Raw genomic sequence first — 25,838 nt, 5'->3', positions numbered from 1 at the left:
CTGGGCACCTTCTACCAGGACATACCCCTCTGCTGTGGGCTGGCCAACAATCTTCAGGATACATTGAACCTTGGTGCTGTCATTTTGTTATGCGTTCTTTCTCTCTTCTTTTTGCTTCTACCCAACTGAAATCTCTTACCTACGGTGCAGAGTAGGAGCCAAGGAGGAGGTTGAAGGAGTTGGCAGTGTCACGTGGCACAGGAAAACAGCAGCAGGCTGAGAGCAGACGTGAATTCAAGTCTGTTGTTTTCTTTGGCCTTGGACAACTTACTCCACCTCTGTAGGCCCTACTTGTTTCTTCTGTAAGATGAGAGCCTTAGACCAGATCATTTCTGTGTTCCTTCCTGCTATCAAATTCCTTTTGCCTTCCTTTACCTGTTAGAAGATTCTTAGGTTTAAAAAATAGACTTAAACTTAGGTGAGGCAGCTTCTTGCCAAGCTGCCTTCCCTGCCTTTCCAGCCCTCATAGATGAGCCCCTTCTCTCTGTAATTATCCTAATAAGATCCTGGGTCTTGTTCCCCTAAAGCAGTGGTTCTCAACCTAGGGCAATTTTACCTCACCAGTCCCCCCAGTCCTTCCCCATCCCCCACCCCCAGGGACGTTTGGCAATGTCTGGAGACATTTTTGGTTGTCACAACTTGGGATACTTCTGAGAGGCCAGGGATGCTGCTAAACATCCTTTCATGCACAGGACAGACCCCACAACAAAGAATTAGCTGACCCAAAATGCAGAGATTGAGAAACCCTGCCCCAAAGGGAACCAGACTTGGATTTTCTAGAGATCTTCATGGAAGTCCCTGCCTGGCAAAGAAATAAACCTCCTTAAAATGACTGTGGGAAGTGAGAGGTCAGACAAGAAGAGCAGGATTGGGGGTGGAGGAGGGTGAGTGTAGACAGGAGATGCTTCTCCTCAAAGCGTTCTGTATTCTGTAGACCAGATAAACTGTTTAGAAAGTGGTCTATGGCTGATAATTTGAATTTAAATGGAACCCATCTTCTCCTCAGTTGGATAAAAGTCTCCCATCCTGAGGTTCCAGTGGCAGCCAGCCTTTAGCAGTCCTGGGGAGGGGACAACATGAAGATGGGGTGTGGTTGGTTCCTGGAAAAGCAGGAAGTTTGTGTCATGACACCTTCCGGGTCCTCATAGCGGGTCAGGGAGCCCACATGGTTTTCCTCCGTTGGATCACAGACAGGGAGGGCTGGTCTTTTGAGCAGAATTAAGATGAACTGGTTCTTCTTATCATGGTTTAACAAAAGCAAAATAAAAATTAGATGGGGCACATGACTTTTAAAAGGTTTAGAAATCAAGTTCTGTTTTTATACCTTTCTCATTCTGTTTAAAAGTCATTTTCTTAGAGAATGTCATTTATGTGCATGCAGCTTGTGATGCTGGAGTTAACCCTTACTTTTTGTCTTTAAAGTAGGCTCTTGTCCCAGTTATATGCTGCTGTTATGGAGGCTGTTTTGGCTGCCATTGCATGTTATGCTAAAACTTCCAGTCTAACAAAGGTAATTTAAATACCATGTTTCTCTTTCTTTAGTAATTATTTTAATGAAAAACTTCTTATCCGTCTGTTTTTCCCTTGGACACCTTACAGTACTTAGTTTCGTGTGAGCGTGGGTGCCAGACAAGGAGATGCGTTTCGAGCTCTGAACTTGTGCTGCCTGTGACCTGCCATTGTCTGATGAATGGCAGCTAATCAGCACTTCTTTGCAGATATCTGGTTGTGTTAAAGAAAAATCATTCTGTAGTATATTGTTTTACTTCAGTAGTTTTTTTTAAAGGCTTTTAAAAGTTAAAAAATAAAGAAAAATATTCATTATTCTATTGTGAGTTTTTATAAAGTTAGGTAAGTTTGTTTTGAGCTACCTAGTTTGATTTACTATTTACTCTGTTTTTAAAAAATAACTGAAGATTAGAAAATCTGACTTGCCTCTCCTAGATAGGCGCATGTGTTCTTGTTCTGACTGTTAACTTCCTTGCTGTTTTGCGGTTACCCTGCCCTGCGGAGTTGGATTCTATATCTGCCCCAGTAAGGAGATGAGAAGAGTCGGGCTGATGCCTCCCAGTGCCAGTAGGACCTTTCCTGAAGCAAGCCATTTGACATTGGAAAGGTTGTGTCGTAGACATTGAAGAGACAGTAGCCTAGTTACCAGCTCCTTGCCATCTCCCCTCCTCACTGAACTTGAATCCCTGATACTTGGGATTTCTCAGCCCTTTAGCTAAAAGCTTATGCAAAACAGTAGGCTGTCCTTCAATATCAGTTCTGCACCTTTGTGTTTTAACTGACCTTTTGTAGCTCTAGTTATTTAAATATTCTTGGCATCTGTGCAGAAACAGAGGGCAGTGGTCCCTCCCCCAGAGCCAGGGGAGAGGGGAGGAGAAAGTACTTTTCCAGAACTCACAATGGCACTGTGCCAGCTGGTTACAGCTCACCAGCAGATCAGGTTGTAGTGCCCACCTGCCTGAATGAAGTGTTTTCTTGTGAACTCAGCCTAAAGAAAGTAGGCACCTGTTTCCCTTAACAAGATGTTTTCATTTTAATCTGTTGATGTATATACAAAGCAGTCACATAGAGGGGATGGGCAGTGTTCTGACCAAATGTTAGGAGGGCTCTTCCTATCAGTTAAGTATGCTCTTTCGTGTTGTAAAAGCTAATTCTCTCTGTTTTGTTACTGGTTTTACAGGCCAAGGAGGTAGCTGAGCAGACCCTGGGATCTGGGTTAAATTCCTTTGAGTTGATGCGGTTTAAGGCAGCCCTATAGTAAGCAATGACTGATATTGTCTGTAAAATTTTTTCTTTAATGTTTGTGTTTTAAAAAACCCTTTCTCCCTTGTATATGATATTCTGTCTCCCCTTTGAGAAATGTTCCAGTAAAACAGTAGGATGTATGAAGGAGAGTCATTCATGATCAGGGCTTTATTTGAGAGGCCAAGGAGCCAAAGATGGAGGAACTGTATGAGCGTCAGACACACTGACTGGGGCTGCAGTGGGAGGCAGATCAATACTAGAACCACAGGAGACCCGACAGACCTGGGTTCAAAGGTCAGAAGGGTGAAGCTGGGGGCATAAGTGGTGAGGTGTGTTAAGATCGGGGGCCCTGGGCACATGAAGATGGTCACTACTTAGAATAGTCTGCCGTGGGCCTCATTTGCCTCTCGGATGGTAGAAACCCCTGAGCCTGGCCATGTCTCAGGGTCTAGAAGGCCTAGGAGTTTGGCTTCCTGGCAGTATTCCCACCACACATCTCCTGGCACATCACAGTGGATCTCTGTGTGGTCTTTGTCTATAGCTTAGTCCACACTTTCTATCCCATTTGAGGACCACTTGGTATACTGGTGTACTTTTTTGCAAAAGAGACAAAAGACACCAGTATCAGGGAGTTTCATTTGGGGGTGGGTAATTAGGTATTTATTTTAATGACGGTACTGGGGAATTAAACCCAGGACCTTGTGCATTTCCTCATCTTCCCACCGTATAGAGTGATTGGGCAAGTGAATGGTAGCTGCTGTCTCAGTGGGGTCTTCTCTGGTACCATCGGCATGGCTGACATAATCATTCCACTCCTCCTGTCCTCAGGGCCTTGCCTAACCCAGTCAGCCTTTCCAGGGCAGGCCACCTCTCAATCCCAAGGCCTCCTAGGCTTGGGTGTCCCACTATACCTGGAGGAAGGAACAAAGAACCCCCAGGCACTAGGAGGAGAGTCTTCCAGGGCCAGTCCTCCACCCTAGATCCCTCCTCCCTTCTCTCCACGTGGTCACTTCCCTCAGACTGCATCAGGTTAGCAAATCTTCTCCCAGGAGGAACGTGGGAAGTTGGCATATGACTGACCAGTACTTGTTAACGCAAAAACTAAGCTTACACAATTTAGAAACTTTCTTTCACAAAAAGAGTTGAAGCCAAAGGGTGTTCTGGCTATTCCTTAGCCTGACCATGCCCGTAATTACCAGCAGTTGACTGTGGGTAGCAGTCAGGCTCCGAGCAGGGACGGCAGCTTGACTGCGAAGGTGTTGAAGAGGAGGAAGATCAGGAGAACATGTCTAGGCTGTGGGCCAGAGGCCCCAGGCAAGTATAGAAGCTTGCACCCAGTCTGCCGGGGACAACGGTCCTGTCACATAGTTCACTTTTTCTCTGTCCAAGAGTCAAGATAGCTCTGAGAATCTGCACAGAGGCAGAGCCATGACTGGAGTCAGACACTGGCCTCACACTGGCTGTTGGCATGGTACCCTGGGGCAGGTAGCTAATACAAGGATGACGTACACCTGACTGGTGACCGTGAGGGCCCAGCACAAGTGCACTGGAGTGGCAAGTGTCTGGGGAAGATGCCAATCCAGTGGTCAGCAAGAGAAGACTGACTTTTGTTTTATTTTGTTTTGGGTCTGTAGCTCCAAGATGGCTTTTCATATACATGCTGTGAATAATCAGGGAAGGTAAGTATGTTTGTGGTGCATCCTCGTTTGAGCCAAGTTTTAGGATCAAAAAGAAGAGAGGCTGCCTTGTAACTGCTGGCATGCATGGTCTTCTCACAGTTCCCCACCTGGCAGTGGCATCACTTGAGGGCTGGGTTCGGCTTTGGCTGTGCTCGGCTGAGACGCTGTACCCTGATGCTTCCCACGGAAAGACTGGGGTTGGGGGTGGAGGACCTAATTCCTTCCAAGTGGAATTCTGCATACATACCATCCAGTGTCTTGAAAATCCCTGAGAGAGAGCTGAGGGTGTGAGTTGCTGCTAAGTTGAAAAAGAAGAACACTGTAAACTTAATCTCTCTCCCATCTCTTTCCTCTTCTAGAATCGTGCCTCTGGACAGTGAAGATAGCTTATACTTTGTGAAGACGGTAAGCAGAGCTGTTACAGGTCAGCTGGCAGGTGATGGCCTTTAGAGGACATCCACAAGGGGTGAGGTGGGAGTAGGTGGGAGTCTTGCACAGCCCGTCCCTTACCTGAGAAAACTAGTCTATTTTCAGGACTGTTCCAGCTGCAGCAGTGGAGAGCCTGTGCTTTCTGAGGGTGCCCAGGCAGCTGTGCCAGGCCCACCATGTCCATACTCCCACGTCTAGGCGCCTCTGGGCCCAGAGTCTTACCTGGGAGATGGGGGGTGGTAAACACCTCTTCCTGAGGTTAAGAAGGTTTCCTCCAAGTGACTGAGATTGCTCTGATCTCACATGCAAATGGGAGCTGAGGACAATCTACCTCAATGCAGACTGAATTTTCAGTGACTTCTATGTGTTCCAAGGCCTGTGTTGACGCCCTTATTTAACAGGAGCTTGTGAAAATAAAAAACAAACAAAAACCAGGGGCCTGAGTCTCCTGTGAAGTGGGGTAGTCAGAGTAGAGCCTTCTGACTTGTGTGCTGAAGGCACACTGAGGGGCCAGGGGAATGGGATTAGAGATGCAGAAATACTGGTCCTGGGATGTGCTGGCATGATCTTGGGGAACCAGAGTTTCTAGGCCAGTTGCTCCCAGCCACAACCAAGTCCTCTGTTTATTCCAGTGCATTCTGATACAAAGAAGATTGGCAAGTAATGCGTGGGAGGATGGTGGACATCCTGCCAAGGTTCTGGTTGTAGTATACATAGGTACAAGTTGTACCTTGAGTCCATTCTGTGGCTACTCCCTGAGCCTTGATTTCAGTGAGCTTTTGGTCACAGGGAACTGGGTGGGCGAGTGTGTATGACTTGGTGCAAATGCATGCCCAGCGCCATCACCAGTGGACAAGCAGTAATGTTATCTCATCTACCGAGAGTAATATAATGTGGGTAATTATTTAAGGTTGTGAGTAATTTCTGTTTCTATAACGTACCTGCTCCCTGTATGTGTCAGTGTTTTGTATTGATGTGCTTTTAGAATTAATTGAGATTTTTTTGGTGACATTGTTAAGACACTGGGAAATGCTTTCTGATACTTAGGTGATAATACTTCATATCCTTGCAGGACTTTAAATTCCCTGACTTCTCTCCTTAGACTCCTGTGCAGTGCTTTGGAAGATGCTTTGCACTGCAGTAGGTGACTAGGAGTCCAGTAGAATTACACTATTATGTTAAGTATGCATTTAATAGCAGCTAATGAAATAGGAAAGAAAAGATAAGACAATGTTTTCTGTCCAAATCCTGCCCTCCTCTTCAGACAGAGATGAAGTTCAAGCCTAACCCTATTGATTTCTCCCTACAAGTACTGTATTCCTATGGTACTCACAGGTTATACTGCATAAATCAGGGAGTAATTCTATAATAATGTGTCACATGACGACTTCTGTGTAAGAATGCTCTTGTCTCTCCAGCTGTACGTTACAGGTTTCCTGAAGACAGGAACCATGCTTTATATTTTTTCTCTCCCCATGCCACATGTGGGAAGTGCATAGCAAGTGTCTAACAAATATTGCTTGTATTCTTTTTAATGTTCTCTCTCCCTTTCCTCAGTACCAGAGGCCAAATAAGAAAGTTGGGGATTAGGAACCCACAGGATTTGTCTTTCTAATTGATCTGGGAATCAAAGAAGTAGAGTTCTCATTGTCAGTTAAGAGAACCACATAGCCTAGGAAGGTTCTGTGTCTTCAGATACTCAAAATTCTTTGAAGCAGATTAGATAAACCTTCCAGTTGTGAAGCCTAATTAGAAAGTTAACTAAAAAAGTCTGCATGTCTCTTTTGTACATTTATCATGACAACGTGGAAGATTAAGGACTTTGACTCTAACTGTGGTTTTTTTTCTTTTCAACTCTTGTGCCATCTTATTTTGAGACTCTAGCAATCCCTTCAAGAGGCCTGGGTCTTTGGTCCCTGCCCTGAGGGTAGAGCAAGGGTCCTGGGCGAGGACAGCAAGGTGTGAAAATGAGCTCTAGCTTCAGGATCTTTACACTTTGCCATCCAGCAGTGTCAGGCCAGGAGGAGGCACACCTGCAGGGCTCATTGTGCTGCCTGCCCCGTGTGCATCACCAGGTCTTCACAGGCACCCTGTACTCTCACTCTGGCTCATACCATTTTCTGCATTTCCTCTGCAAGATTCTCCTGAGAATTACTCCATTTTCACTAGTTTTTAACTAATTAAAGCCTTCTTACCAGCCATTTAGGAACTCTCTCTAAGTTGCTCCTGTTTTTTGTTTTTTTGTTTGTTTGTTTTTCCCCAACCTACTGAAGCCTTGGTTTTTTTTGTTTTTTTTTTTGTCTTGGCCATAAAAGCTTGACCAACTGTCTTTTAATTTTTTTTTTTTTTTGGTAAAGGAGCATTGTCAGGTTTTGACATGTCCCCCGAAATATCCATGAAAACATCTATCCCCCTTTCCAGATTTGTTTAAAACTCTAGCCCAAACTAAAGAAGGAGTGGGTGAAAGTGTGGACAGGCTGGGATGTGACACTAGTTACAGTTAAGAAGGAAAGCTGTTGCTGCCTCTTAGGGAGAATAAGCAGTTTGAAGGAATTTATAGAAACATAAAGATACTCTTCTAGCCCAGTGTGTCTCTGACCAAGGAGCAGTTGCAGGGAAGCCTGAGTGATCCTGAAGTCATCTCCCCAATTCTGAGATGTATTTGAAGATAACTTGAGTTTTCCTTAGAAATTCACCAGTATTCTTTTGCTATCAGCCTTAAAGCAGTATTACGTGGTCTGTTATGGGTCTTTCCCTGAAGTTTTAGGACTGACAGCTGGTGTAACTCTGGTTTCTCCTTTGATGCAGGCTTGTATGACCATCTATGACATTCCTGACTTGCTGGGAGGAAGAGGATGCTTAGGATCTGTGGTCTTCTCAGAATCATTTTTGACATCTCAGATCTTGGTTAAAGAAAAGGGTAAGTGTATGTGGTCTTTGGAAAGTGCAACTTGAACTTCTTTTTTTTGGCAAAATCAATCATAAACTAAGTCAAAAGCAGAAATAAACTGGGGAAAATATTAGGTTACTTACAATAAGCAAAGGGTATATATCCTAATTTATGAAGAGCTTTTACAAATTAATAAGACCAGCTACCCAGTGGCAAATGGGCAAAAAAATATGAGCAGACAGTTCACCAAAGTAGAAAACAAAATAATTTGTAATATATAAATATATATATATATATATATTATCTTTATACATATATACACACATCCTTGAATATGAGTTTAAACTACACAGGTCTCCTTATACACAGAATTTTTTCAATAAGTACATGTTACAGAACTACACAGTCTGTGGTTGGTTGAATACGTGGATGTGGAACCATGGATACGTAGACCTGACTGTAAAGCTATACGTGGACTTTCAACTGTGCAGAGGATCAACGCCTCTAACCCCTGCATGGTTCAAGGGTCCTGTGGGGTCAGGGGGTGAATATGCTTTACTAGTAGTCAGCAATTTGAAACAATAATTAGATCCACTTTTTTAACCATTATGTTAACAAAAAATTCTGGAGAATGATGATACCTAGTGCTAGTAGGATGAGCCTGATGATGTTTTGTTTGGTGTTTTATACACCTGACTACCTTGATAAAAATTAATATATATACCTGACTACCTTGATAGATTAAAAGGACTCGTCATTTAAATGTGTGTTTCTATTTGTCATAAAAAAAAAAATAGAGTTAATCACATGGGGAAACCTTTCTCCATTCCCTCATTAGACTGCCTATCCCCAGATGAGGAAGGCATCAGCTCTGTATACTAATAAGAGGATCCTTCACTCCTGAGAAGGGGAAGGACATTAGCAGGCTGGGGCTGCAAGGTACTATTATGCTCAGGTGGTAGGCGGTAACCAACGTGTCTGTGGTCTTCCTACAGATGGCACTGTTACCACAGAAACCAGATCCATAATCCTGACAGCCGCCATACCCAGATTCTGCTCCTGGCTGGTTAGTGTCATTCATCAGGTGAAGCGGAAGTAAACGTGGAGAAATTGTGGGAAACATTTGAGGAAGACCCTCTTCCCTAGGTTCCTGGTGGGATGTCAGATCCTGACCTAGCTGCTATTCAGGAATAGAAGTTTTTATCTCAGCTCCGTCTGTTTATACAGACAAATCTAGTTTCTTTAACTCTCATAATCTTGGAAAAGTTCCAAAAAGAAAGAAACTAAATAATCTGGGTCCCTATTAAATTGTGCAAGGAAGAAATTAACACTCTCATTTTACAGATGAGGAGACTGAAGCTTAGAAATTGACCAACCTGTCCAAGGTCACACAGAAAGTGAGGAGTGGATCACATGCTCCCTTTTCTGGTCAGAATGGTTGCTGCTGAGTTTTTACAGCCATGTCTGTACATGTAGAAAGGCCCCATCTTCATCTGTGGGACTTGGTCTGAAACTCTGGTGCCTTGGGACACAAAGTTTGACAGCATTGAGTCTAGTAATGGTCTAAGGACCTATTTCAGAATGTTTATATTCTGTTTCTGCAGTTCTGACATGAATAGAGAAGAGCAAGAGTCACCCTCTGATGTGAACATGTTTAAACGAGAATACATTCAGACATTTTAGTATGTTCTGTTTCCTTCACCTCTAAAAATGGTTTTCTCTGAAGTGAAACGTAAGTGGAGACTAACATACTGTCTCCACGTATCATAGGCTCATTTAGCTGGATTTCAGGTCCCTGTGAGAGAGCCTAGCGTGGCCTGGGGCTCTGAGCCTTGGTGACCAGTAGCCAGCTCTGCCAGCTGTCAGGGCCTGAGAACACTGGATGTGGTGGAGGGACTGCTCTCTTGGAAATACGCGAACACAGGGGAGACCTAGCAGAGTTTTGCCCTTGAGGTAGTAAACTGAAAATTTGCACTCATTTTGGACACAGGTAGAAGACAGTGAAGTAAAATTGTCTGAGAAAACCCAGCAAGCGGTGATGGTAAGCAGCCTTCTTATTCTTAATACTAACATTATATCAAAATGAAATGTAAATAATTTATAAAAACAATTTAAAATATTTCATATTACTGCTAAAATAAAGGATCTGAACCTCCTTGTCTCAATTCCTGTTTGTATTCTTCCCCTTCCTAGCAGAGCTCTAGAAATAACCATGTATTGGGTTCACAGTTACAGGGATTCTTTCTACCATTTATACCTTTAGGTGTTTTTTTTCCAGAATCTCCCAGTAGTTTTAAAAGCAAACCTCAGGTTGGCCTAGAAGTGTAGAGCTGAGAAGTTAAGGCTTTAGACCAAGGAGAAGGTGCTTCTGTTATCAGAGGATATAATTCCACTGGAATATGAATAAGCCTTGTAGACCTTGGTACCTAGACTCAGAGAGGACCATAACGTTCTTTTTCTCAGCACAAGTCACAGATGCTAGTAACATGACAAAGAGCCAAGCAATGCCAAAGGCCGTGAAAGAGGTTGGGTGTATCTGAGGCTGACTTAGGAGCTTTTGTAGATCGACAGACTTAGGCAAGACTTAATTCTATGAATGCTTATGCTGTAAATCACCTGCTCTTTGTGTTTGTTTTTCAAAGGGGGATGACTGTTTCCTGGGCGCTCTGCTAACGAGAGGAGAAGGAGCATATCTTTATTCCAGTAATCCATGGTCTTTGCCTGAGGAAGGTGAGCAGCTCTGACTTTTCTATTCCTGACTCTGTCTGGGTCCCTCTTTTGCAGGTAATCCTCATGGGTGTTGTGATTAATGATACATCTGATATTTGAAAAGAGTTGTTAGTGTAGAAATGTTTTCTTACAGCTTTTCTTCTTTGATCCACGCATTTCGCAGATGAGGAAACTTGTGCTAGGAAAGACTGGCCCCAGAACTGCACTTGGTCCTCTTGTTGCTGCCTGAGGATTGTTCTCAGAATGGACTACAGCAACAACATGTCCAGAAATAGATTCTGTGGACCACAGTAAAATCCAGATTAGTTTTTTTATTGCTGTAACAACTTACCACAAATTTGGTAACTTAAAACAACATCCGTTTATTATCTCACAGTTCTGCGGGTCAGAAGTCCAGGCACACTTGGCTAGATTCATGTCTAGGGTCTCGTAGGACTGAAGTCAAGGCATTAGCCAGACTAGGCTCGTATCCGGAGACTCTGGGGAAGAACCTGCTCTCAGTCTCATCCAGGTTGTTGGCAGGGGCCAGTTCCTTCAGGCTGTAGGACTGAGGGCCCTGATCTGTTGCTGGCTATCAGCTGGGACCACTTTTAGCTTCTCCCAGAGCTCCTCACCCTGTGACCCGCTTCATCATCAGAGGGTTGATTATGGTAAGGTAGCCCCCGTGACCTCCATCCCCTTATGTTACTCCTGTGTTCGTATAACGTTGTATAGTAAGAGGAAACTTATAAAGGGCTCATGTGATTAGAGGAGGCCCACTCAAATAATCTCCCTCTTAACATATGATGTTACATGAACACAGGAGTAACATAAGGGGATGAAGAGCATGGGGGCTGTCTTACCACAGTCTGCCCTCTGGCCCCCACAGTTACCCCATGCAAAATAGAATCACCCCCAATCACCCAAGATCCTCATTCCCTATGGTAACAGTTCAGGGTCTTAAATCCTACCAGCTCAAAACTCCAAAATCTCATCATCAGCATTATTGAAATCAGGTGTAGGTGAGGCTTTGGTGCATAATTCATTAAGTACAGCTCCTCAACACAATTCCTCTCCACCTGTGGACCTGTGAAGTTAGAACCAAGTCATCTACCACAGCCCTCCCAACATACAAGGTAGGACTGGCAGAGGATAACAGTTACAGACATTCAGATTCAAAAGGGGGAAAATGGAAGATAAAAAGGAGTACCCAGCTCAGGGCAGCTTTGAAATTCAGCTAAGCTGAAACTCCAGTTCTTGGATTAGGTTTCAGGTCTGGGAATAGTCCCCCATGACCCTTACCTCTGCCTCCTGGGCTCTCAGTTCTGCCCTCTAAACCCTTAGTTTTGCTCTCTGGGCTGATGAGTCTGCCCTCTAGGTTTGTGGCTTATACCTCTGTCATCCTTCCTTTTCATGAAGATGGCACTTTGTAGCCCATGAGTTTTATCAGCCTGCTTCTTGCCTGTGAAATTTTGGGGATCCAGTGGTCTCCTTTCATTTTCTATTCTTTCTGTCCTTTTCAGTCTAAGCTGGCAGTATTTCTGCTGATATGAAAATCTCAAGAACCCTGTTGGTCTTACATGGATTTCCTGGGGATTCATTCCATGCTCCTTTTTGGCTTCCTCAAAATAATATTTTCTTATGAGTCCTGTTTTTCACTGTTAGATACAGCCTTTTTTATAGAGGAGGACTTATGACTTACTCCACAAATTCCTCAACCTCTGCTAAGCAAATTCCCTCTCTGGATAATTTGTTCTTTTTGAAAATATTCTCTCCGGTGGGAAATTCCTCTCTGTTCTCAGATTACTGGTTCAGCTTCTGCTCCTCCATTGACATAGAGGACAAAGCACAAGGGGTTCTGGTTTTCAGTCCACAAAATGCTGCACAGCATTTGTTGTAGCATTTGTTATCATGCCTGTGCTATGGCCCCTGCATTTCTGCCTCTCCAGATCCTGACACAGAAGACCAGGAAGTTAGGAACATTTGCTGAAGACAGGGGAATATGTGACAGTACCCCCAGCCTTGGGGCAAGATTACATAATATTTTAAAATCAGCTTGTAGACACAACACAGAGGTGGTTGTGCTCCATCACAGTTGAGCCAGTTATAATATTTAGCAAGGATATTTGCCAAAATTAGTCTGCACTTTCTTAGCAAAGCACCTTGTTAGAAAAATAATCTTATACTGTATTAAGTTATCCAGCAAGATTCAGTAATCCTGAGATCTCTACACAAGAATAAAGGACATAGCCAGGGATTTCTGGGGCCTTGTTAGTCACACACTTAAAAGCTTAGATCTCATACTTTCTTAGTTCCCAAGGAAAATGTAGTTTGAATTAGGAGATGGTTTCCTGAGACAGGAAGATTGAATAGGAGCATAGAATTTAAACAGGAGTGTTATCTGGCTGTGTGTTAAGTATTTTACCACTTTGGGGATCAGGTCAGTTTTATGGGGTTTGAAATTTATACCACTTTGGGGCTTTCTTAAGGAAAAATAACACATACAAAATGGTTAAGTGTCTTCTCTGGGCCTTGGAAGGGTGCTTGGGCAGGTGGGAGATCCTGAGGCTTAAATGTTTGGGTCTAAGTGAATCTGTCTCTAGTTGAGACTGAGGTTTATCTGCTCTCATCTCCTGAAGGCATTTAAAAAGCTCATCAGCATGCATTATCTTGATTGATCTTCATATCTGCAGCCCCAGTGCAAGTTAGTGGTAACATCTAAGGATAGTGCAGGTCTTCCGATTTTCAGTCCAGGGATAGCCCAGCGAACTACTTGTGGGTAGAGTAGAGTTCCTTTTTCTTGAAATGTTTCCAGCTCTGGAATCTTCCCTTCCCCAGTTAGGGACTTCTGCTGTCACGAGACATTTTGTTATGCAGCTTGCCATTCATCCATGTCCTTTATGTGCCCTTCTCTTCCCCACCCTGCGGATCGTGGTCAGGCAGGCTGCCCAATACTAATTCTCAGCAGCCTGCTTCATAGTTTTACCACATATCCCTAAACAGTGTCTTCTTTTTGAATTTAATACAGGTAGACTCATACTCCATTGTGTTATTCTGGGACTTGCTTTTTTTGTTCAATATTCTGGTCCTAAGATTCATCCAGATAGTTGTGTGTAGGCATATAGTTCATTCATTTTCACAATTCCATAGGATTGCTTTGCATGAAAATGTGCTGTTTATCCTTTTGATTCTTGGTAGACATTTGGGTTATTTATAGTTTTCTGCTCTTGCAGACAGTACTGTCATGAGCATTCCTGTACAAGTCTCCTGGGGCACATGACACCAGAAAGATGCCTTACAACACATCTTTCTTGCTGTATGTAAAGACATAATTGTCATCTGTTGCCTCAGTCTTCTGATTTTCCTGTTACATTTCTGGCTGGTTGCAGCAACCAGCATTGAGGTCTCTGGCTTGTTGGTCTTCCCTGAATATTTGCCACTTTGCTTTGGTTTTGTTTTGTTTTTAAGAATTTTTTAAACAACTTTATTGTGGTATAATTTCTGTATAGTAAACTACACTTATTGCAGTGTACAGTTTGATGAGTTTTGATAGATGTGTACATGCTTTGGTTTTTGGTATCCCTAGGTATAGAATTTTCTGTGCTTTGCCTCAAGTAAACTCAACCTCTCCGACAGGCCTGCCCCTCTCCCTCATAAGACTTCTGCACCACAGAGTTGGAGGGGAGGTAATGTGAATAGCCCCAAGCTAAAACACAGATTTCCACTATGCTTACCAAGCTTCCGTAGAATTCCTCCAGTGTTTCTCAGTTTTGTTGTACAACTTTGGTCCATTTCCAGAGTTCTTAACTCGTTGTATTTGACAGTCAGTCCAGTTTTTTGGCTGCTTTCTGGGGAGAGGATTTTCCAGCTCCTTACAGCCATTTTGGAAGTCCTAGCTCTCAGGACTTTTGAAAGATATTTTCACTGGGTAAAGAATTGTTGATTGACCATTTCTTTCTTTCTGTTCTTCAGAGATGTTGCTTCACTCCACTGTCTCGCTCACTCACATTATTTTCTGAGCAGAAATCTACTGCCTTTCTTACCTTTGTTCCTTTCTATGTAAGATACCTTTTCATTCCAGCTGCTTTTAAGATTTTCTTTTCTCTTACTACAGATTTTAAGCAGTTTAATCTTTGTGTGACTTGGTGTGGTTTTCTTCATGTTGCTTATGCTTGGGATTCATTTAGCTTCTTGGATCAGTGGATTTATAGTTTTTCTCAAATTGGAAATTTTTTGGCCATTATTTCTTTAGTTTTTTCCCATCGCATTCAGGGACTACAGTTACATATATTTGGCTGCCTAAAGTTGTCCTACAGCTCCCTGATGTGCTGTACAATTATTTTTAGTCTTTTTTCTTTTTGTGTTTTATTTTACATAGTTTCTATGTGTTCTGATTTACTAATCGTTTGTTCTGCATTGTTATAAGTTTGTTAAATTAACATTTGTTAAATGGAGCACAGGGTGCTGGATGGTGAGCCAATTTGAACAAAAGAAATTGAGATAGAGACGTTTATTACTCATAGGTCCTGCAGGAAGTACATGGCAAGCCTTGAGGGGCCACATGGGAAAGTCAAGGCAAGGTGCAGGCAGGACCTAGGGTACGTGCCTTTATTAGAGTTCGTGGATGGAGCACTTTGATTTCCCAGGCTAAGGCCATATTGGTCAATTTAAACCAAAAAGAGGGGTTTTGGTAAGCTCCATGGGGGTCGTATATAGGGGGCACACAAGGGGAAGACAGTAGGAGGCAAGAGAGACTGTTGATGACAAGGGCTGCTGGGGAAGTCATAGCAGGAACTTACATTTGCTTGTGACTCTAGGGCATGTGCTTCCATGAGGGAGCCAGTGTCAGTTTAAGGCCCCTGCAGGCCGTTTGGCCAAACAGAAGGGATGCTGGGACAGCAGTACCATGGACAAGCTCAACTCACAGCAGTTGTCTAATGTCATTACTCTGATCCCGTATATTTTTCTTCTCAGACATTGTATTTTTCACCTCCAGAAGTTGGAGTTAGATATTTTTTACATCTTTCATGTCCCAGGTTAACATGGTTCATTCTTTTCTCTAGTCTTGAACATATAGGATGCAGTTATAATAATTATTATATTTCTCTTCTGGGCTTATCACCTGAACCTTTGTTTTAAGCTTTGTTAGGCAGCAGACAGGGCAGCAGTTAAATTAGGGCTAATTTTACCCCGGTACTAAGGCAAAATCCTTCTGAGAACTCTACCTGCCATCCCTGTGAAGTATGAGGTTTTCCACTGTGGCTGGTGGGTGTGGGCTTCTGAATGTCTAGTGCAAGGTATGGGTTGATGTTCATTGCTTTACATGAGGCTATCCAGTTTTTCTAGCTCCATTTGTTAAGAAGATTCTCCTTTCTCCTTTAACTTGTCCTTGCACCTTTGTTGAATATCAGTTGACCATATATCTACCATTTCCTGCAGGCCTCAGTGAATGGTTGGCACTCTGGCAGCTCCTTCATTCTCCCTGTAGTGGTTTACAGATTCTGGAGTATTTTTTCCATCAGGCAGAGATTATTTAGCAGTGAGGAGCAGGGATGCTATTCCCACTGCCACACGGAATAGTGGACGCACCCTGAGAACTCCAGTGACTAAGCTGAGCTTCACCTTCCTGTGATGGGAAGGCCCAGGCAGTGGCCATCTGCTGTCTGCTGCCTTCATTCCTCACCCTCTCATGTGTTCCCTTGTGTCTATATGAAACTGTTGAGGAATACTTGAAAAGAGAAGGTTCTCTGAAGTGCTGAACATGATTGAATCACACAGCACATACCTACAGCATGCATATTACCTGTGGCTGCGTGTTGTCTGCAGAGTGGATGACTCAGGAACAGGATGTTGACAGAAGTAAGCAAGTCACAGCAGAACACGTGTATTAAGAGTACATTTATACGAAAGTAAAACAGGCAAGACTACAGTATGTATAGTCTGTAGATACACTGAAGTATGGTAAAACTGTATAGAATTCAGGATGTTGGTTCCCTCTGGGTGGAAGAGAAGAGGGCCTTTGAGGAAGGACATTCAGGAGGCTTCACAGGTACTAGCAATATTTGATTTCTTGGGCTGAGTGCTGCATGTACAGGCATCAGGGTTTGTTGTTATGATGTTTTTCTTTAAACCGTATGTGGATATTTCACATACTGTCACACACACACACACAATGAAGATTACCCAGCCATTGCATCATAATATTTCCCCAGCAGTGATAATGTTCCCAGTTGACACAGGCTGGGCCATTGGAGGATTTTTATTTGTATAGCCAGTTGTGTAAAGAAGGAAAAACCAAATTCTTCATTAACATTTGATGTTTTGTTTTGCCCTGAGAGCTCCTCCCTCTCCTGTTAGACTCCTGGGGATGCAGAGGTCAAAGCCAGAGCCCTGCTGTAGTCCCCTACTGCTTCTTGGGTAGTGAGGGAGAACTTCCTCTTACCTTGGTTTTTTAGACTCACAGAATAGAGAAGGAATAACAGAGCACATCAAGCAAGGAATTAGGCAAGGAGCCAGGGAGATCTCTTCAGGAGTTGGCTCCCCTAGTCACTGAGTAACCCCTGCAAAAGCATGTCCCATCAGACCACAGTTTGACAGTCCTGAATCCAGAACAAACACTGAAAGTGTTACCACTTGAAGTGGATTAGTATCTAAGAGACCAGGGCACTAGCACTGGGCCACCCAGTGAGTCACTAAAGTCATGACTTCCAGTTATCTTATGTGTCTTACTCTCAGGAGAATAATGACAGAGTTATGTTCCCAGAGCCAAGCTGGAGGGTAGCAGCCACACAGAGCAGTCACTCTGCACCAGCACTGAAATCAGCTCTTGTGCACCTGGGCCAGGCCCCATAGCAGTGCTTTTGCAGCACTGCTTCGGGAATTTCTGTCTTCCTCTTTTCCGTTTGGTTTTGAGGCTTTGGAGTCTAGAGGAAGAGAAAGTACTGAAGATGGCCCCTTTATCCACCTCTTTTCCTGTCTTCCCAGTGACTACAACTCTCAGATCTGTGCTCTTTTTTGGAAGCATTGGAATGATTTTGAGGTTTGTCCAGGAGGCCTTTGAGTGGTGCTTGTTCCTGAGAAACTTCACATTGGAGGTACACAGGTGGACAGTGACTCCAGGACATGGAAGGGTCCAGGTACTAAGCAGTAGGTAGGGGAGCAGTTTCTACCTCATAACACCTATTGATCCTGCCTTTCTCTGCAGATAGTAGGTAGAGTCATCTTGTGGCTGGAGTTTATGAAGTTGCAGTGTTAGGCGTGTGTTGAGGATGTTGGCTGGACCCTGGAGGAGTTTGTGGAAGGAGACGGAAGACAGCAGTGGTGGGACTGCCAGACAGCACTGTGGGCTTGTTGAGGTTGAGGAAGCAGAGAAGGCATTTTGTCAAATTAGTCACAGATGGGCTGTGGAGAGAACAGAGGTGAAGAGAAAAGAGTAAGAGAACCAGTGGCTAGCGTGATGCAGTGCCCTGGCATCAGAAAAACCTGTGTCTGGATTTGGCTCCACCACCAAGTAGTTCTGTGACTTTGGGGAAGATCTCTTTAAGCTTGAGTTTCCCCATCAGTCCTCTAAGGATAATACTGCCTCATGTAGTTGTTGCAAAGATGGGAAACTGTAATGTATGACATGCCTGGTGCTTAGTATATACTGAGTGCAGTCTGTTCACATCCCTTTCCCTGACAAAGCAGAGATAGGAAAATATGTCTTGTCCCTGGGGATCTGCCCTGGATGTGGATGAGAAGAAAGTCAAAATTCTCTGAGCAATAGGGAAAAATAGGGGAACCGAAGGCTTTGAAGACTCAGTGATGTCAGAGGATGAGGTTTTGGGAATGAGATAGTATTGAAAGGATGATAGGATGCGGTAGTCAGAAAGTAGGTTCTGGAGCTGAAGATTTCGGACGTGAAGATGTTCTGGGTTCTGCTTTACTGCTACAGAGCTGGGATTGAGGAGCAGCAAGGCCATAGCATGGAATGGCTCAGCCCCCTGGTCTCTCTCAGAGGGAATGGGAAAGATGGCTTTGGAAGAGAAGACTGTGAGTGCATTCAGAAGCTGTTTGAAGTGTTGTGGCATAATTAAGAGGTCAGTAGATGTGAGCAGTGAAGGAAAGGAGGGACTTAGTCTCATAAGGGAATGAAAATAATTGTGCCAGCGTAGGAGGCAGTGGTCTGGGGACAACACTGAGGAACTTGCAGCTGGTGCTGCGTGAAGCTGGGGCGTGATATGCCTCCGGTCAGGAGAGCCAGAGGGCATGGCTGTGGGGACGGGTGGCTAGGCTTCACTTGTTAGGGAGTGGGAGACTTACAGGACTTGAACCTTTGGATGCCTTGAACTGGGCTGGCTGGCAAGGTTGGCATTAGTTCCCTCTGATTAGTTATCTAGTTCTTGCATTGATATTCAGGCTTCAAACCTTCCTCTTGTACCTAAAATCTACCTCTGCCTCCCCCACTTCTTCCCACCCACCCCCATTAACACACCCACACAAGCACACAGACTCACTAGGCCCTTCTCTGCCTCCTGAAACCCCACCTCCTCAGGAAGCCTTCAGAACTTGGAGTCTCCAGGATTCCTCACCTTGGACTTTGGCTTTCTTGTCATTACCACCTCCAGAGCTTTGGGGCCACGTTTTTTGAGCTACAGCTCAAGGAATCAGTCCCTCTTCTTGGTCTCCCGTCCTCTGCCTTAAGATATTGACAGTGTTCCCCAACCCTGTGTCTTGAGCTCCAAGAACTACTTTATCTCTTCTCTATATGTGAAAACATGGAAAGAAAGGCTATTACAGGAACAGGAAGGATCCAGCTTGGACCAGTTCCAGAGAGCAGCTTCACCTAGGTGTCTTATGGGTACCCTGGGTGCTTCATTTGGGTCCCCAAAGCAAGCCCAGGCTCAGCCTTAAAACTTGTCACCTCAGTTGTTCATCGTTTCTGTGATCTACTCCCTGGGGCCCATACTGGGCTGCTCTGTGACCTTGACCACCCAGGAGACAAGCAATTCTTCTTAGACCTAATCTTTGCCCAGGGAACCCACACTCAGTGTCTACATCACACCCATCTTGCTTTTGAGAACTGCAGAATAGTGACCTCCGGTGTCTGTAGAACCCACGTACTGCCTACCACATGTGTCCCTTTGCTGGCACCCTTCACCAGTCCTCCAGCTCAGGACATAGTGCTCTTTCTTGGGCCTTAAGTGAGAGATATGATCTCTTCATAGCTGAGCCAGCTTCTGCCAAAATAGTGGAAAGGAGCATATATAAACTCAGTAATGGGGCAGACATACCCGGAGTCTGTTGTAGTGTATTTCCCTGGAAGACACCCAGAAATGAATGTGAATTTTGCCTCTCTGCATCGGCTGATAACTTATTCACTTGTTTCTTTTTCTAATTCTTATGCAAAGATTATATCTGATGCCTCATTTCTTTCTGAGGCCCTAGGAGGGTACATTGGCTTTCTCAGAGTGTGGGACTCAGCAAAAAAATCATGTAACATAAGCACTGCAGAGGGTCTCTAGTTCCCACTCCAGCCCTGGTACCTGCAAGAAGAACGTTGTGATCCTGTCCCCAGAATCCAGCCCCCTAGCCTCTGACAAGCTGTCTTTTCCTTCCAGGGAAAGTGCATTTCTTCTCTAGTGGCCTTCTGTTTTCCCACCGTCATCACGGAAGTATCATCATTTCCAAGGATCACATGAATTCCATTTTGTTCTATGATGGGGTAGGTTTTTTATGGTTCATGGCTTTGGTGTTCAGAAAGATGCTCACACTTTTGAGGGGAAAATCAAATAACTCCCTGTCCCCACCTCTACCACCACAGGGCACGATGTTAGGAACCAGCATTGTCTTTGAGGAAGGCAGGCAAGGAGGCCATGGAGAGGCTCTTGTGGGCCTCATCCGCCTCTCTGCTCTGTAAAGGGCTTAACAAGAAGGGGCTTCTGGGCCAAGGGCCGGTACTAACTATGCCCAATGAACTTATCCCGAAGAGAACCAGAGAGCAGGCTGCAGGTGGCCTCCAATAGCCCCTCACAGATGCCCTCCCACCCAGGGACACAAAAGCTCACCCACTTAGGAACTGGAAAGAAGCAGCTTCCTGTGACATTGATGGGAGTTCCACTTACTCAGCATGGGAAAGAATTAAAAATTAGCCAGAGAGGAAAAGAAATGGTTCATTTTCCCCATGAGGGCTTAGCCCCACCCCCTCACATACCCTCCAGCTCTATGAAAGTTTCGCTCCCAGAAACATCCTTTAACTTCACCAGTCTGCATCAACACTCCCCCTCTCCCCTTTGGGGAGGAGGATAACTATGAATTTCCCCAGCCTGTACCCTCTGGCCAGGGCACAGCTTATCACCCTGTGACACCAGAGCAGAGGGCAGGTGCTCCATCCCTGCCTGATCTCTCAGCCTCAGAACCGGCTTGTTCGGGAGCCAGGACAGAGACCAGGTGAAGTGGTTTGGTCTAGTGGCTCCGAAAACTAGTGCTGTGACAATTCAGAAAGAATTCTTTCTTCCACATAGAACCTGCTTTCTTAAAGGCTATTCAAAAATGCAGGGAGACCAGCAAGGCAGATTAAATGGCCCTGTTAGGTGAAAGCTTCCAACATCAGGGAAAAGAGGATGAATCTCAAGTGCTGGGATGATAAGTTACCTAATCTGAGGGAAAATGAATTTTTACCTCATATCAAAAATCAAAATAAACTTCTAGTAAATTAAAATTAAGTATTTTAAAATTTCTCAAGTAGAAAGATGAATATAGTTACAAATTATTGTTCTTATGATGAGAACTTTTAAGGTCTGATCTCTTAGACATGTGTGTATTGTCAAGTGATCACCATGATAAGTCCAGTTAAGAAGACTATAATAGTGAATATTTGTTAAATTTTTAGGGCCAGGAAGATTTTCTAAGTTTAGAAATTATACAAGAAATTCTAAAGAAGAAGATTGTCAAATTTGACCACTTAAGGAGTTTTTAATTTTTTGCTGATAATTTACTGAAATATACTTTAAATTAACAAGTTACAAGGATATATTGTACAATATAGGGAATATAGCCAGTATTTTATAGTAACTATAAATGGAGTGTAGCCCTTAAAAATTGTGTACACTAGAAACATACAATATTGTACATCAACTATACCACAAAAAATGTAAAATATCTCATAATACTTCTTTATCTGATTACATTTAAAATAATATTTTGGATATATTCAATTAAATGAAATATATTATAAATAAATACATACGTACATATAGTCAACTGCATTCATTTAAAGCTTTGAAAGATGTATACACTCGTGAAACCACCAGCACAGCCAAGATACAGATTTTTGTTACCTCCAAAAAGTTTTCTAATGCCCATTATTGGGTCATCTTTTCCCCTACTTCTGATTTCAGGCAGCCACTTATTAGCTTTCTGTCACTGTAGATTAGTTTGCATTTTCTACAGTGTTATATAAATGGACATCATACATTCTCTACCCTTTTGAGCCTGGCATTTTTCACTCAGCATAATGATTTTTAGATTCATCTGTGTTGTTGTGTGTATCAATAGTTCGTTCCTTTTTATTGCTTATTAATGAGTAGTATTCCATTGTATGGATATGGCATAAAATTTATCAGACTAATAATTTAAAACTCTAAAAAGTATTTCAGAAGGGAATTAAAAGGCAAAAACACAGAACAGGGAAACCGTTTTGGCAGTTAAAAAAAATGAGTTGTTATTTCATTTCTATGAAGAGCTCTATCAACATGAAAACTCCGAGTGCCAAGTCATGAGTGTTCAGAGGGCATGAGGTTAGTTAACAGATAAATGGAAGTGCCTCAGATACAGCCTCTACTCTACGATGTGTAACAGTAAATTAGTAAAGAGTAGATCAAAAGTAGAATAGATAAAAGGTGAAGTAGACTATGTAATACGAATGTCCAGCCATAGGAGTGAGCTAAGAGGGGTGGGGTGCAGTCTCTGAAAATATTTACAGATAGTTTGCAACAACATGGTAGATGCTAATGGTAAATTAAGTTTTAAAAACAAGATATGCAACTGTAAAAGTAAATATGATTTCCCACTACCTAAAAAAGGCAAATCAGGGAATGAATAGGAAGAAAAGACTAGAAGGAAAAGTATAGTTAGCTGTAGTTGGAGTTAGGTGATGGGACCTTGGGTTGACTTTTTTTTTTAACCTTTTTTCTCTATTCTATTTTTATATTTGTTTCAAATTTTTATTTAATGAACATACGACTTTTATAATGAAAATTTAAATACTAAAAAAGCCTTTTATTCTAAGATGCTTGCTTTTGCCACACCTATTCAACATAGCATTGGAAGTCCTAGCCAGAGCAGTTAGGCAAGAAAAAGAAATAAAAGACATTTAAATTGGAAAGAAAGAAGTAAAATTTTATAGCAACGTGGGTGGACCTAGAGATGATCATACCAGGTGAAGTAAGTCAGAGAAAGCCAGATATATAATACTACTTATATATGGAATCTAAAAAAATGATACAAATGAACTGATTTACAAAACAGAAATAGACTCACAGATGTAGAAAACAAACTTACAGTTACCAAAGGGGAAAGTGGAGGTGGGAGGGTTAAGTTAGGAATTTGGGATTAACAGATACACACACTATATATAAAATAGATAAACAGCAAGATCCTACTCTATAGCACAGGGAACTATATTCAGTATCTTGTAATAACCTATAATGGAAAAGAATCTGAAAAAGAATATATATCTGTGTATTACTGTGCAACTGAAACGTAAATCAACTATACTTCAGTTTAAAAAAGAAGTACAATTTCTGTTCACAGATAACATGATTTTATATGTAGAAATTCCTAAAAATTCTACACACACACCAAAAAAAAAAAACAACTTTGAATTAATAAACGAATTCACCAAAGTTGCAGAATACAAAATAAACAGATAAAATCAGTTGTATATTTTTACCCCATTGTTGAATAATCCAAAAAGTTCTTAAGAAAACAATTCCAATAAATTTAACCAAGGAGTTGAAAGACTTGTACACGAAAACCCACAAAATGTTGCTGAAAGATATTAAAGACCTAAATAAATGGTAAGGCATCCCATGTTCATTGGTTGGCAGACTTAATATTATTAAGATAATAATCCTGCCCAGTGCAGTCTACAGATTCAGTGCAGTTCTGATTAAAATCCCAATGACCTTTTTTGCAGAAATGAAAAAACCTGTCCTGAAATTCATATGGAATCTCAGGGGATTCCCCCTACCAAATAGCCAAAACAATCTGAAAAAGGAAAAAGTTGGAGAACTCACATTTACTGATTTCAAAACTTACTGTAAAGCTACAGCAATCAAAAAAGTGTGTTATTGGCCTAAGATCAGATGTATAGACCAATGGAAAAGAATAGAGAGCCTAAAAAGAAACCCTTGCATATATGGCCCAATGATTTTCAAAAAGGTGCCAAGATCATTCAGTGAGGAAAGGGCAGTCTTTTCAACAATCAGTGCTGAAAAAACTGGATATCCACATGCAAATGAATGAAGTTAGACCCCTACCTTATACACATACAAAAAAAATTAACTCAAAAATGGAGCATAGGCCTGAATGTAAGAGCCAAAACTATTAAATTCTTAGAAAAAAACATAGGAATACATTCTCATGTCCTTGGATTAGGCAATAGTTTCTTGATTTGACACCAAAAGCAAGGCAACAAAAGAAAATACATATAAATTGGACTTCATCAAAATTAAAAACTTCTATGCATCAGAAGACACAAGAATGTTTTTCAAGAATGTGAAAAACAGCCCAAAGAATGGGAGAAAATATTTGCAAATCATGTCTGATAAGGGATTAATACCCTAGAAAAAGTTGACATGTTTAGTTTTGGAGAAAAGGCCCTGTACTTCCTGTATCTCCTGAAACCGGATATTGGCAAACACATCTATAATTGGACCCCAGTAAACGACATAATGTGAAAATAATTGCACTGACATTTGCCATATGTATTCTGACAGTACTTGTGAGGGCTGGTATTGTGCAAATGGCTTTTCTCACTGATGCTCCCTCTTTCTCTTTAGGATTCCACCAGTATTGTTGCTGCCCTTCTGATAGATTTCAAAAGTTCATTGCTGCCTCATCTCCCAGTTCATTTCCATGGATCAAGCAATTTTCTGATGATTGCCCTTTTCCCCAAATCAAAAATATACCAGACATTTTACTCAGAGGTAACATCAGTCTTTATTCAGCAAAACAACTACTCTCTTTTTCCTAGCAATTTAGTTGATAAGGTAGTGTCTCAAGGCTAACAGTGAGGTGATGAGAGGGAGAGTTGGGGGGGTTGGTGGGGGGGTAGTTTGTGGCTTATTCTAATCCCTTTGGGTCTTAGTCTAGTTAGGACTTACAAGGGACAAAAAAGATTTTTCACAGAAGCAAAAAATCCTTTTGTTCAGTTCCTTTAGGTCCTCACCTTTCAATGGCAAGGACACTAGTCTAATTTCCCTTTTAGCTACTTTATTGAATTGTTGGGCCCTGCCTGCTGGGTTAGAGCTCTCTACCCCACCCTGAATTCTCCCTCCCTGTGGTTCACAGACCCTGCCCTTGTGAGTGGTCTCACCTGGCAGGCTGCACACCTCAGGCTCTCAGCACAGATTGCACGAGTGAGGAGCTTACCAAGAATTGTATGACCCACTTAGAGACCAAGCAGTAGCCAAAGCCGTATGAGTGGCCAGTCTCAGGACTGGTGGACTTGCTTGGAAAAGTGTGATCACAGCAGCTTGTGAGAGGACAGTCCCTCCCCCAGGACAGATTCTCAGAACGTTGAGGAGACAAGAGCTGGCCTTGGCTGCACAGTGGCTCCTAGAGCCGATCCGTGTCTGTCTTACTGCCAGAGGGTCCTTCCTACCTCCTTGTGCTTGTCCTTTCTAGGCAGCCTCTTCAGCCATCCATCTGCCTCTAGGCAGGAGTTGTTTGAACTGCTCTTTCTGTCTGGCCCTGTCACCAGGGAAGAACATGCCCCTGCTGCCAGAAGAGCGTCACTCGATACTTTCCTCTGTGCTTCCTGGCCTCTGAAGGAGCAGAATCCCTGGGAGAGGAACCCAGAAAGAAATTCTAGTTTTGAAAAGTACAGAACAGAATTGCTTCAGGCCTCTATTTTTGAAACAAACTTGTTTGTTATGATGGTTTTTCTCTGTACTGACAGTCTAGATTTTCAGCAACCATCAAATCCCCATGTGGGTTCCATATCCTGTTGTTGGGTTTAAAGTGTTCTTTACTCAAATTCTGTTTTGTTTAGGTCTTCTCCCCCTGGCAACAGCAGGCTAACTCAGGGCTGTCTTTAAAAGTGATCCAGGAAGATGGATTATCTGTGGAACAAAAGAGATTGTAAGTGGCTGCCTTCAGGGTTTGTGCTTGCT

The 25,838-nt window shown here is 42.8% G+C and overlaps 1 protein-coding gene across 2 annotated transcripts in view; it reads left to right on the top strand.

Annotated features, from left to right (window-relative positions):
• The window catches only part of DNAAF9 (dynein axonemal assembly factor 9), a 107,741-nt gene that overhangs the window by 48,281 nt on the left and 33,622 nt on the right, over window positions 1-25,838 (top strand). Inside the window, exons 13-23 of one of the 2 annotated variants that reach the window (XM_031434139.2) lie at window positions 1,426-1,510; window positions 2,690-2,766; window positions 4,389-4,433; window positions 4,793-4,838; window positions 7,671-7,782; window positions 8,748-8,818; window positions 9,743-9,793; window positions 10,395-10,482; window positions 20,061-20,164; window positions 24,504-24,650; window positions 25,718-25,806. In XM_031434139.2, coding sequence (XP_031289999.1) covers window positions 1,426-1,510; window positions 2,690-2,766; window positions 4,389-4,433; window positions 4,793-4,838; window positions 7,671-7,782; window positions 8,748-8,818; window positions 9,743-9,793; window positions 10,395-10,482; window positions 20,061-20,164; window positions 24,504-24,650; window positions 25,718-25,806 — 915 coding nt within the window. Of the gene's footprint in view, window positions 1-1,422; window positions 1,511-2,689; window positions 2,767-4,388; window positions 4,434-4,792; window positions 4,839-7,670; window positions 7,783-8,747; window positions 8,819-9,742; window positions 9,794-10,394; window positions 10,483-20,060; window positions 20,165-24,503; window positions 24,651-25,717; window positions 25,807-25,838 lie in introns of both variants that reach the window. The other variant, XM_031434137.2, reaches the window with a different exon arrangement.

This window comes from Camelus dromedarius, chromosome 18, assembly GCF_036321535.1.
Source record: "Camelus dromedarius isolate mCamDro1 chromosome 18, mCamDro1.pat, whole genome shotgun sequence".
Lineage (NCBI taxonomy): Eukaryota > Metazoa > Chordata > Mammalia > Artiodactyla > Camelidae > Camelus > Camelus dromedarius.
The sequence above is the reverse complement of the archived record's forward strand: the minus strand, read 5'-3'. Positions and strand labels throughout refer to the sequence as shown.